Source organism: Xyrauchen texanus, chromosome 13 (genome assembly GCF_025860055.1).
Source record: "Xyrauchen texanus isolate HMW12.3.18 chromosome 13, RBS_HiC_50CHRs, whole genome shotgun sequence".
NCBI lineage: Eukaryota > Metazoa > Chordata > Actinopteri > Cypriniformes > Catostomidae > Xyrauchen > Xyrauchen texanus.
The window spans coordinates 46,541,724-46,554,958 of NC_068288.1; the positions used below are offsets into that span (position 1 = coordinate 46,541,724).

At 43.4% G+C, this 13,235-nt stretch overlaps 1 protein-coding gene across 2 annotated transcripts in view; it reads right to left on the bottom strand.

Moving 5' to 3' along the window:
- The window catches only part of LOC127653539 (zinc finger E-box-binding homeobox 2-like), a 52,901-nt gene extending 45,844 nt beyond the window's left edge, over nt 1-7,057 (bottom strand). Inside the window, exon 1 of one of the 2 annotated variants that reach the window (XM_052140237.1) lies at nt 6,981-7,057. Coding sequence is in view for 1 of the 2 variants with exons in the window: in XM_052140235.1 (XP_051996195.1) it covers nt 6,307-6,364 (58 nt within the window). In the remaining variant the exon portion in view is untranslated. Of the gene's footprint in view, nt 1-6,306; nt 6,401-6,980 lie in introns of those variants that run through there. The other variant, XM_052140235.1, reaches the window with a different exon arrangement.
- Nucleotides 7,058-13,235: the final 6,178 nt, after the last annotated feature.

The window sequence follows — 13,235 nt, forward strand, 5'->3', positions numbered from 1 at the left end:
TGTGTGTGTGTGTGTGTGTGTGTGTGTAAGTGTTTGTGTGTGTGTGAGTGTGTGAGTGTGTGCGTTTGTGTGAGTGTTTGTGTGTGTGTGTGTGTGTGTGTGTGTGCGCAAGTGTTTGTGTGCATGTGTGTGTGTGTGTGTGTGCGTTTGTGTGAGTGTTTGTGTGTGTGTGAGTGTGTGTGTTTGTGTGCGTGTGTGTGTGCGCAAGTGTTTGTGTGAGTGTGTGTGTGTGAGTGTGTGTGTGTGTGTGAGAGAGTGTGAGAGTGTGAGTTTGTGAGTGTTTGTGTGTGTGTGAGAGAGTGTGAGAGTGTGAGTTTGTGAGTGTTTGTGTGTGTGTCTGTAAATTGACCGTGGCAGCTTGCTACCATAAGATGCAAACAGACTTCACTCAACAAAGATACATGTTTACAACTCCATCACGACACACTGCGTCAAACAAGACTCTTAAGAGGTGTGTGTGTGTGTGTGTGTGTGGATGTTTAAAGTGGTCGGCTGTGCTGATGTGTGTGTGTGTGTGTGTGTGTGTGTGTGTGTGTGTGTGGATGTTTAAAGTGGTCGGCTGTGCTGATGTGTGTGTGTGTGTGTGTGTGTGTGTGTGTGTGTGTGTGTGTGTGTGGATGTTTAAAGTGGTCGGCTGTGCTGATGTGTGTGTGTGTGTGTGTGTGTGTGTGTGTGTGTGGATGTTTAAAGTGGTCGGCTGTGCTGATGTGTGTGTGTGTGTGTGTGTGTTTAGACCACTCACAAACAAACACGACTATCAACTTGGCAAATATGTCAGTTGGGTGATTATCTGCGCTCCACTCGGCGTCCTGTCGTTAAATCCGTGCACACTTGCTGTCGGGGTGACGACCCTTCACTTATGTTTAATTCCAGATTTCACTGTTACCTCAGAAGTTCCTCCTAAAATGCTTTAGGAGAAATAAAAAAAACAGGCTCAAGAGTGTCGAGCTATAAACTGAATGTGGATAGTACAGCTCAGATCACGAGTGTACAGAACCAGATTAGCTGCCGTGTGAATGTGGTCAATTAGTTTAAAATAGGACACACACACACACACACACACACACACATCCTCTTAGACACTTTTACTGTCCCAATCATTCGTCCTTTTTATTCTCTTTCTCTCGTTTGGAGAGCGCCGCTAATAAACCTTGGAGCCTGGACTCCTCGCTGTCTCGCTCGCCCTCTCTCTGCTCTCAAATCTCTCTGATTTCTTGCCCAGTCCTCCTCGGTTGTCCAAAATGACATGCAACTTTTTCTTAAAGTCTGTCTGTCTCTCTCTCGTATCCTGCCCGCAGTGACAAGACTGTGCCAGAGAAACACACACACCGCAGATGCACAGCTGGACCCCAGCTGCCTACAAAGCTCTGGGGTTTAAAAATCAATGGAGGCGAATGAAGAAAAGGGGAAGGAGTTTAAATAAATTGGCACACCGAGCGCGAGCGAATGGAGAGACAATAGGTGTGGAAATGAGCTACGGCACCACGTCTAAGAGGTCAAAGACGTTCATGATCGCAGATAACAGAGATGACTTGTTTCGGATTGACGTGTCGTGCTTCTCGATATTAAAACCGTACCGGGAAATTCGATCTCTTCCAATCACAAACTTGGCTCAAGTTGCAACAAACAAATTCTTTACGAGAACGAAAACAAGCCGCAATGCGCCCCCCCCGTGGGTGGGGTGCGCCAAGGGATGCAGCTACACATGTGACTAGCCAGTCTTATTTTTTCTCCCTTTTCTCCCCAATTTGTAACGGCAAATTCCCAATGGTGCTCCAAGTCCTCGTGGTGGCATAGTGACTCGCCTCAATCCGGGTGGCGGAGGACGAATCTCAGTTTCCTCCGCGCGTCTTATCACGTGACTTGTTGAGCGCTGCTATCGTGAGACGTGGTGCACGGAGGCTTCACGCTATTCTCCGCGGCATCCACGCACAACTCACCACACGCCCCACTGAGAGCGAGAACCCCATTTTAGCGACTACGAGGAGGTTACCCCATGTGACTCTACCCTCCCTAGCAACCGGGCCAATTTGGTTGCTAAGGAGACCTGACTGGATCACTCAGCACGCCCTGGATATTAACTCATGACTCCAGGGGTGGTAGTCAGCAGCTTTAGTGACTGGCCAGTCTTAAGTGACATCAGCAAAATAAAAGGTGAAAGCCACTTTGCCTTTTTGTTTTGGGACAAATTAACGGAGGAAAATGAGGGAAATAATTTTCGTAGAGAGTTTTGCATTCCTTTTACTACAGGAACCATATTTTAACCATTATATTTGTGGTAAAACTATAGAGGCATAAAAACAGGAAAACCATAATCATAATAAATAAATCATAATCATTCCGCCAAAAACTTTTTGAGAGGGAACACAAACTGTTGAGTGGAAACGTAAAGCCATTGCAACGAAACACAAAACTTTTGCGAGGGAACACAAAACTTACAGTGAGGAATGCAAACTATTGCAACAAAATACAAAACTGTTTGTGAGGGAACGCAAAATATTATGAAGAATTAAAAAGTTATTGTAAGTTTTGTAACTTAATGAAACTTATTGCGACGAAATGCAAAACTGTTGTAACACAATCTATTGCGAAGAATTAAAAACTACAAAGGAATGCAAAACTATTTCACAAAATAAAATCCCTCCTTGTCCTCTAAGAGTCTCGGTAAATCTGCCGTCAATCCCACTGTCTGCTGTTTGCCAAATCCATTTTGGTTTGTCTGAAATTTAAATAAACACACACTCGCATTATACACACACACACAATACACACACAAACATGTATTCTGATAATAGGCAAAAGTGATCGTGTATCTGCACAATTTAACAGTTATTAGTGGAGAAATGTGCTGTTGAGACACAAGCGATGAAACGAGCCATGAGCGCGCCACGTCCAGAGATGTCTCGCTGTGACGTACGTTTGCACGCACGCACGCACGCACACGCACACACGAGGGATAATGCAAAACTTTGTGAGTGCATGCACGCAATACACCGTGGTGTGGGCCTCAGTGTTCAATATTTTCCAGTATTTTTGAGCAGCATGAGTATGGCGTCTACACGGCCTCCGAAACGTATTCAGACACTCAAGTCACTAAAACTTGTTTGAATGAATTTGCATTAGATTACAAAAATATGAACGCACGTGCAGTTTAGTTGGAGACAGCACAAGCACACTTTTAATGCAAAATGTTAAAAAAAAAAGAAGTTAGTTCTGAGAAAAGCTCCTGCAGCATTGAACACAGATGACACTTGCTTTCATGTTTTGTTATCTAATGCTTTACGCACACACGCATCACACTAGCACTGACCATTGACTGAACAAATAGGCACTTTAAAAAACACATATCCATGTGCTTACAGATATCTAGCATGTAAGGGAAGGATACTACTTGCATCACTCCTATGCATGAACATATGAACATCAGGACGAGTGTAGGTCAGGGTGCATGTGTGCGTTTGTGTGCATGTGTGTTTGTGTGTGCGTGTATGTGTGTTTGCGTGTGTCTGTGTGTGCATGTGTGTTTGTGTGTGCGTGTATGTGTGTTTGCGTGTGTCTGTGTGCATGTGTGTCTGTGTTTGTGTGTGCGTGCATGTGTGTCTGTGTGCGTTTGTGTGCATGTGTGTCTGTGTGCGTTTGTTTCTGTGTGCGCATGTGTGTCTGTGTTTGTGTGTGTGTGCATGTGTGCATGTGTGTCTGTGTGTGTGTGCGCATGTGTGCGTTTGTGTGCATGTGTGTTTGTGTGTTTGTGTGTGCGTGTATGTGTGTTTGCGTGTGTCTGTGTGTGCATGTGTGTTTGTGTGTGCGTGTATGTGTGTTTGCGTGTGTCTGTGTGCGCGTGTGTGTCTGTGTGCGTTTGTGTCTGTGTGCGCATGTGTGTTTGTGTTTGTATGTGTGTCTGTGTGCGTTTGTGTGCGTGTGTGTGTGCGCGTGCATGTGTGCGTTTGTGTGCATGTGTGTGTGTGTGCGTGTGCATGTGTGTCTGTGTGCGTTTGTGTGCGTGTGTGTGTGTGCGTGCATGTGTGCGTTTGTGTGCGTGTGTGTGTGTGTGCATGTGTGTCTGTGTGCGCGTGCATGTGTGCGTTTGTGTGCATGTGTGTGTGTGTCTGTGTGCGTTTGTGTGCGCGTGTGTGTGTGTGTGTGTGTGCGCTTGTGTGCGCGTGTGTGCGTGCATGTGTGCGTTTGTGTGCATGTGTGTGTGTGTGTGCGTGTGCATGTGTGTCTGTGCGTTTGTGTGTGTGTGTGCGCATGTGTGTCTGTGTGCGTTTGTGTGCGTGTGTGTGTGTGCGCGTGCATGTGTGCGTTTGTGTGCATGTGCGCGCGCGCGTGTGTGTGTGTGCATGTGTGTCTGTGTGCGTTTGTGTGTGTGTGTGTGTGTGTGTGTGCGCGTGCATGTGTGCGTTTGTGTGCGTGTGCATGTGTGTCTGTGTGCGTTTGTGTGCGTGTGTGTGTGTGCGCGCGTGCATGTGTGCGTTTGTGTGCGTGTGCATGTGTGTCTGTGCGTTTGTGTGTGTGTGTGCATGTGTGTCTGTGCGTGTGTGTGTCTGTGCGTGTGTGTGTGTGTGTGTGTGTGTGTGTGTGTGAAGTGACCGTCCAGCATGCTCAACGTGTCAGTCTTCGACTGTGCATTTTTTGTACTGTACAACTGTTGCTCAGACGGTTTAGAAAAGCACGTTCACACTTCTACATATTTTCTAAATCGACGACGTGTACCTTAATAACAGCCGAAACATGCAACAGTTGTGGGGAATGATTATTACGCTGCTCTGAGCACGAGTGCAGTATCTAAACACGATCTGTAAAACAAGTGCAGGGAAGCTGAAATAAGCAGGCCTGCTCGCTTACTAGTTTGTTAAATGTGACTGTTGTAGCGATTCATAGATACTGTAAAACCCACATCACGAATTCTTCAGGAACACCAAACGTAGCTCTTGTCATTTTGCTCATTAATCTTCCGTCCTCGTGGCAAAAATGGAAACAATAAAGGATTGCTTGGATGTAAAAGCACGCACGGAGCTTCTGATTCGACATTTCAAGTCATAAAAGTATTTATAGGAATAATCCGGGTTCAGTTCTAGTTAAGATCAATCAACAGCATTTGTGGCGTGATCAATTAATTTGGACTCGTCCCTCGTTTCTTTAAATATCTGTGTTACAGTGAGACACTCACAAGTTCATAAACATTAACATACGTTTCAAGACATAAACAATATGCATGTTACATGTAATATGATTTGAGTGTGATACAAATCACATACTAACCTCGTCTGTGTATATGTCAAAGTTATATTCAGTATTACAACTTTGTTGCCATATGGATGCAACCCTGTAAACCTTTAAACGATTTCTTCACAGTGAAAACATGAATACGTGTAAAAGTGTGTTTGTAGACGGCCCCATTGACTTACATTGTGAGTGCCTCACCACAAACCACGATTTTGAATTAAGTGAAAAAACTACAATTCTGTGGGAAGCAACATTATGACACACATGCTGTCGATTGAGCGTAACTTGTATTGAACCTTCAGGGTGTTTATGGATAGATTGCACATTTTTGAAAGCATGAACACTATTAACACAATTAACACCATTGTCTTCTGATGTCTTCCTGACAAATGGCTTTATAAGAGAGAACACTTTACACCTGCGGTGCATTTTAGAATAAGACCCGAGAGCTTTAAGAAATAGCCCCTGGAATAACGCTCAAATGAATGTGACCTATCTCAAATTTGAGGCGTTTCTCTGTATTTGTGCATGCATTTATTTGAAATTAAACGAATCCCCAATTAATTGCATTGCTAAATAAAAAACATTGAGTAAAACACAAGATGTGAGTCTCTTGTTAAGGTCCTGTTTTAGGAAGTGCAACAGCTGAATGAGGGAAAACTCAATGAAAATGTGATGCTGAGGCTGCAGACCACAATTCTGCAATCTGTGCACACGACACATCAATGTCAGAAATACATGTAGAATGTATGTAATAATATGCAATCTCTTGAGCAGACATAATGCAATCAAATACATGTTAAATATGATGATTAAATATGTACTTAGTATGTGATTGCATAACTTCTGTGTGGACTGATTGAACATGTTTGTGCTTCTTATTTTAATGCAATAATGATTTACGCATATTAAAGGTGCCCGACATACTTTATACATTGATTAAATGGTCCAACTTGTGCATTTAAGTTGCATGACTGTGCTTCGTTACACACTCTAAGGTCCCGCGGAATGAATGCATTCCCAAATAATCCAAACTTCCAAACTTGACATCACATACATGCACACTGACGCATCACGTACCGTGATTTCTTCTTGGGTTTGCCTGTTTCCTCCGTTTTCCAAGGTGCCGTTCTGCCATGCCGTCGCGGTTGCCCGGGGATCGAGCGAGCGGATCGGTTGGATAAACGAGTGAGGTGGCGCTCCGCATCGCCCATCGTCACGGGAGCAACGCTTCAAACGCGCGTCGCGATCAGCCGCGGCTTTTGTGATGTCACCGGAGGCGTGTTGATCCCTGATACTTTAACGCGGCTGTCATTTACATTAAATAATTTAAAGTTTAAAGTGTGTTCTTTAAAGAGTGATTTCTTCACGTGCATATTCAGAATTATTTAGCAGTAGGCCCTATTTTAGATCACTGTAAAGCATATAAATATATATTTGTGTGTGCATATGTGATGGGTTAATTTGCCAATCACAACTGATCTGTACTTGCCTGGGTCTAATTAGCAATTTTAATTAGCATGTTTGCGTTTTATTTAATCTACTTTGCATGCTAAATACTTAACATATGGATGCGTGCAAAAACGCATTCACAATGCATGCATTATTATGCTGCTCTTATTCAATAAACATGTTTTTTTTTTTCGCGCAGAAGAGAAACTTAAAAAAGTGCATGCCCAAATATAAAGCCCGTGCGCGTGCTAAATTAAGAGGTGCAAACGGTCTTTTGCGCAGGTACTTGGAACAAATCGCACCTGTTCATGCACCCCCATCAGCTCGTCTCCTCCCGTTGATCGCCGTAGGAAGTATTGTATTGTCTTCTCTATTGAACGGTGATCTGTTTAGCAACTGAAAAAGAAAACATCAGAAAAGTCCAACAGACCGTTGCAGGACCCCCACCTTGGCATTCACGTCACGTGACGGGCAGCGGTGCCAGAGCGCGCAGTGTCATTATAATGCACGAGGTGGACCTTCATCCCTAAAAGCTCCCAAATAAATCACCTTTTACAAATGTGCAAATGGTTAAGCACTTTCTTCCCTATTTATTGATGCTCTTCTTCCCCGTGTTTAGTATGAATTCGGCTATTTTTAATTTTTATAAACAATCATTATTCAAGGCGCAAATACAATAATTGCACATTTCAAAATTGCCATATGCAATAATGCGCCTTCTGTCAATTTGCATGATTATTTTCTGCTTTTTGCAGCTTATATCGAGTACTGTCTCACACCAGGAAACAAGCAGCAACAAAGAAGTCGCCATTTAGCACAATGGGAAGATTTATCATGCTTGGGAAAAAGACTTCTCCAGACAAGCCACAACATTCATTATTCTCTCAGAATGACAAAATCGTTGCATATTTATCTTGTTTAGATATTTAGCTTAACATGACCTTGTTTGTTCACGTGTAAGACCATGCTGACCCCTCTTACCATATTCAGGTTCTGTTGTCTTTATAGTAATCCAATGTACTTCCATACTCACCTGGTGAGTCACATGGTACTTTTTGGGGGTGAATCCTGCAAGAATATAGTGTTAAAGCAATTTAACCAAAATGCGATGCTTGATAACGGTGCATTGTGTGCATTTGCTGTTTCCAATGGACATTTGTCTTTTTAGGGACATAACATGGTGGGGAAAGCAAAGAAAAGAGAAGGGATGAGAGGTCACCGTCCTTTATCCAGGAGAGGAAAGGAGATGGAACGGGTCATAAACGAACACCCGCTGTGGATCGGGGTAAAGGATTAAAGGAGGAGGTGGGTGGATGGCAGAATAACACTCTAACTGCCCCAACACAAAGAAAAGCCTTATTCACCAGTTCACCTCTGCCCCGGTAGATGCAAATGCTAAGAAAGTGTTTTTACGTGAATGTAATAAACAAGATACCGTTGTCTTTTATGTGCAGGCCAAGAGGGGAGTTTGCTGTGTGCAATGATCCTAAAAACAGCCGACAGGGGCCCATTAGTGCAAGAATCTGCACTGCAAAGTGTCTCACACTCTCACACACACACAAACACACTCTCACACACACACACAAACACACTCACACACACACACACACACACACACACTCTCTCTCACACACACACAAACACACTCTCACACACACACACACAAACACCTCCACACACACACACACACACACACACACACACAAACACACTCTCACACACACACACACACACACACACACACACACACACACCTCACACACACACACACACACACACACATACACACACACACACACACACACACACACACACATGTTGTGTTTCCATGTTTATGGGGACTTTCCATAGACATAATGGTTTTATACTGTACAAACTTATATTCTATCCCTAAACCTAACCCTACCCTAACCTAACCCTCACAGAAAATTTCTGCATTTTACATTTCAAAAACATCATTTAGTATGATTTATAAGCTGTTTCTCATGGGGACCGACAAAATGTCCCCACAAGGTCAAACATTCGGTTTTACTATCCTTATGGGGCATTGGCCCCACAAAGTGATAATACACACTCACACACACACTCACACTCACACACACACGCTTCACACACTCACACACACACTCACACACACTCTTCACACACCCATGGGTGTCCCATGGGTTGCAGTGCTGAGATTGGCAGGGTTCAGAGAGGTGCAAAGGGAGGAGTCTTAACGGCAAATTAAACAGGAGTTAATTATATGCCAACCTTTGTGACAGAGAATGAAAAGCCTGGACTTAAATAGCAAAGTCATTATGCTGGTTTCACTTCTTTGCATGTGAAAACCTCAGTGCCTATTTCACCATTTCCATTTGTATCAGCAACCTCAGCTCGGTATATTGTGGCTGAAGTCGGGCCTGTAGATCTGAGCTCTGCTAAACCTGTCTTTCCTTTAGAGATGAATAAAACCACACTACATGCACTCTACGTTTAAGCAGAACGGAACTTAATGACACAATTGCGAACTACTTCCTGATTATTTCTTTGGTAATAAGACTGAGCTGAATGCATCATAGGAAACACAATGATTTGTTTGGCATATAAGGGGCGCACACTGAATGTGTTCTGGAGGACACTCATGTGTGAGAGACAGACAGTCTGTTGTGATGTTAAAAATAGTTAAACTTTTAAAAACACGTCTAGAGCGAGAGCAATGCATGATGGTCCATTGCGCTTCGTCTGGCCACATTTGAACGTGAAAACTGACAACGTCTCCTAAAGGTTCCATTTGATGTTCTTCTGAATGTTGAACAACATATATACATTTTTGTTTAACATTTTTAACTTTTAAAGATCATGTCATTGCACTTGTAGCGTGAGTAATTGCAATATTTCCTCTAACCCATTTTTTTGGTGATGGTGTTTGCCTCTGCAAAAGTGGGCACTATGATGGCAGGATGTTGCTATGGAGTTGCTAAGGTGTTTGAGTGGTTTTTAGTGCATTGCTAAGGCATTGTGGTTGGTTTCCAGGGAGTTGCTAAGGTGTTTGAATGGTTTTTAGTGCATTGCTAAGGCGTTGTGGTTGGTTTCCAGGGAGTTGCTAAGGTGTTCTGAGTGGTTTTCAGTGCATTGCTAGGGTGTTGTGGTTGGTTTCCAGGGTGTTGCTAAGGTGTTCTGAGTGGTTTTTAGTGCATTGCTAAGGCGTTGTGGTTGGTTTCCAGGGAGTTGCTAAGGTATTCTGAGTGGTATTCAGTGCATTGCTAAGGTGTTGTGTTTGGTTTCCAGGGTGTTGCTAAGGTGTTCTGAGTGGTTTTTAGTGCATTGCTAAGGCATTGTGGTTGGTTTCCATGGAGTTGCTAAGGTGTTCTGAGTGGTTTTTAGTGCATTGCTAAGGAGTTGTGGTTGGTTTCAAGGTGTTGCTAAGGTGTTCTGAGTGGTTTTTAGTGCATTGCTAAGGCATTGTGGTTGGTTTCCAGGAGTTGCTAAGGTGTTTGAGTGGTTTTTAGTACATTGCTAAGGCGTTGTGGTTGGTTTCCAGGGAGTTGCTAAGGTGTTCTGAGTGGTTTTCAGTGCATTGCTAGGATGTTGTGGTTGGTTTCCAGGGTGTTGCTAAGGTGTTCTGAGTGGTTTTTAGTGCATTGCTAAGGCATTGTGGTTGGTTTCCAGGAGTTGCTAAGGTGTTCTGAGTGGTATTCAGTGCATTGCTAAGGTGTTGTGTTTGGTTTCCAGGGTGTTGCTAAGGTGTTCTGAGTGGTTTTCAGTGCTTTTCTAGGGTTCTTTTCTAGGATACTTGCCTTAGCAATCACCATAAATAATAACAGAGGGCATAGAAGTGTTCAAAGGGTGGTCGAGTCATTATAAACGAGGATGAGAGCAAGGTACAGAGAGAAATGAAGAAGCATTGAGGATCTGATAACAGATGGAAGACAGGAAGAACTGAGTCAGCAGAGCTGGCGCTGTAGAGGGCAGGTCTTCATTGGGTACATGTTGGGCACAGTATTAGATCTGTGGGGCTGATGCGGGGTACCAGGGACCAGGAGCCACAGCATTAAACTCTCAAACACACATACACACACTGGCATGTAGTGGAGGAAATAATTTCCTTTGATCTTATAATCAGGGGCGAGTATGGAGAGGATTAGCTGTGACAGACATTTCAGTATTAGTGATCAAAAATGTTCACTTTGTAACTAAAGGAGAACGGACCTAATATGCCAGTGTAACGTTGAACCAAACCCTTTGTGTGTGTGGCCTGTGTGTAGCAAAATAACTCTAAAGACCTTTTTTAAGATCTGGAGGGTCAAACTGTATTGTTCATGCCACCTTGTGGATATCTGGGGTGGTACCTCAGAAGAATGGGCATTTTGAGTCATTTGTAGTCGAGTACTTTAAAACATAAAAAAAAAAGTAATCAATTATTTGAAATGTAGAATTTAAGTTCAACCTTCAATGTTTGAACCTGTTTGTCTTATGAAAACATTTGCACAATGCAGAAACTACATCTAGATTCATAATAACTAAATAAATAACTAAAATAAAAAATTATATTTGCACTGACACACACACACTCACACACACACACTCACACACACACACACACACACACACACACACTCACACACATGTTGTGTTTCCATGTTTTATGGGGACTTTCCATAGACATAATGGTTTTTATACTGTACAAACTTTATATTCTATCCCTAAACCTAACCCTACCCCTAAACCTAACCCTCACAGAAAACATTCTGCATTTTTACATTTTCAAAAACATAATTTAATATGATTTATAAGCTGTTTTCCTCATGGGGACCGACAAAATGTCCCCACAAGGTCAAACATTTCGGGTTTTACTATCCTTATGGGGACATTTGGTCCCCACAAAGTGATAAATACACGCTCACACACACACACACACTCACACACACACACACTCTCTCACACACACACACACACACACACACACACACACACACACACACACACACACACACACACACACACACACACACACATACACACACTCACACACTCATACACACACTCACACACACTCACACACACACACACTCACGCACACACACACATGTTGTGTTTCCATGTTTTATGGGGACTTTCCATAGACATAATGGTTTTTATACTGTACAAACTTTATATTCTATCCCCTAAACCTAACCCTACCCCTAAACCTAACCCTCACAGAAAACTTTCTGCATTTTTACATTTTCAAAAAACATAATTTAGTATGATTTATAAGCTGTTTTCCTCATGGGGACCGACAAAATGTCCCCACAAGGTCAAAAATTTCGGGTTTTACTATCCTTATGGGGACATTTGGTCCCCACAAAGTGATAAATACACGCTCACATTGACATACACACACAAACTCACTCACACACACTGACACTCACACACACACACACACACACAACTCACACACACTCACACTGACACACACACACACACACACACACACACACACACACACACACTGACACACACACACACACACACAAACTCACTCACACTGACACACACACACACACACACACACACACACTCACACTGACATACACGCACAAACTCACACACACACACACACACACACTCACAAACACTCACACACTGACACACACACACACACACAAACTCACACACACTCACACTGACATACACACACAAACTCACTCACACACACTGACACTCACACACACACACACACACACACACACAACTCACACACACTCACACTGACATACACACACAAACTCACACACACACACACACAACTCACACACACTCACACTGACATACACACACAAACTCACACACACACACTGACACTCACACACACACAAACTCACACACACACACTGACACTCACACACACACACACACACACACACACTCACACTGACATACACACACAAACTCACACACTCACACTGACATACACACACAAACTCACACACACACTCACACTGACACACTCACACACACACACACACACTCACACTGACACACACACACACACACTGACATACACACACACACTCACACTGACACATACACACTCACACACACACACACATTCACTGACACAAACTCACACACACACACACTCACACTGACACACACACACACACACACACACACTCACACTGACACACACACACACACACTGACATACACACACACACACACTCACACTGACACATACACACTCACACTGACACACACACACACATTCACTGACACAAACTCACACTGACACACTCACACTGACATACACACACACACACACTCACACTGACACACACACACACACACTGACATACACACACACACACTCACACTGACACATACACACTCACACTGACACACACACACATTCACTGACACAAACTCACACACACACACACTCACACTGACACACACACACACACACACACACTCACACTGACACACACACACACTGACATACACACACACACACACACACACACACACTCCAAGTCTTCTGAAGCAGGGCCGTAACCAGGGTTTGAAAGTGAGGTCTGCGGTGGGGTGCCAAC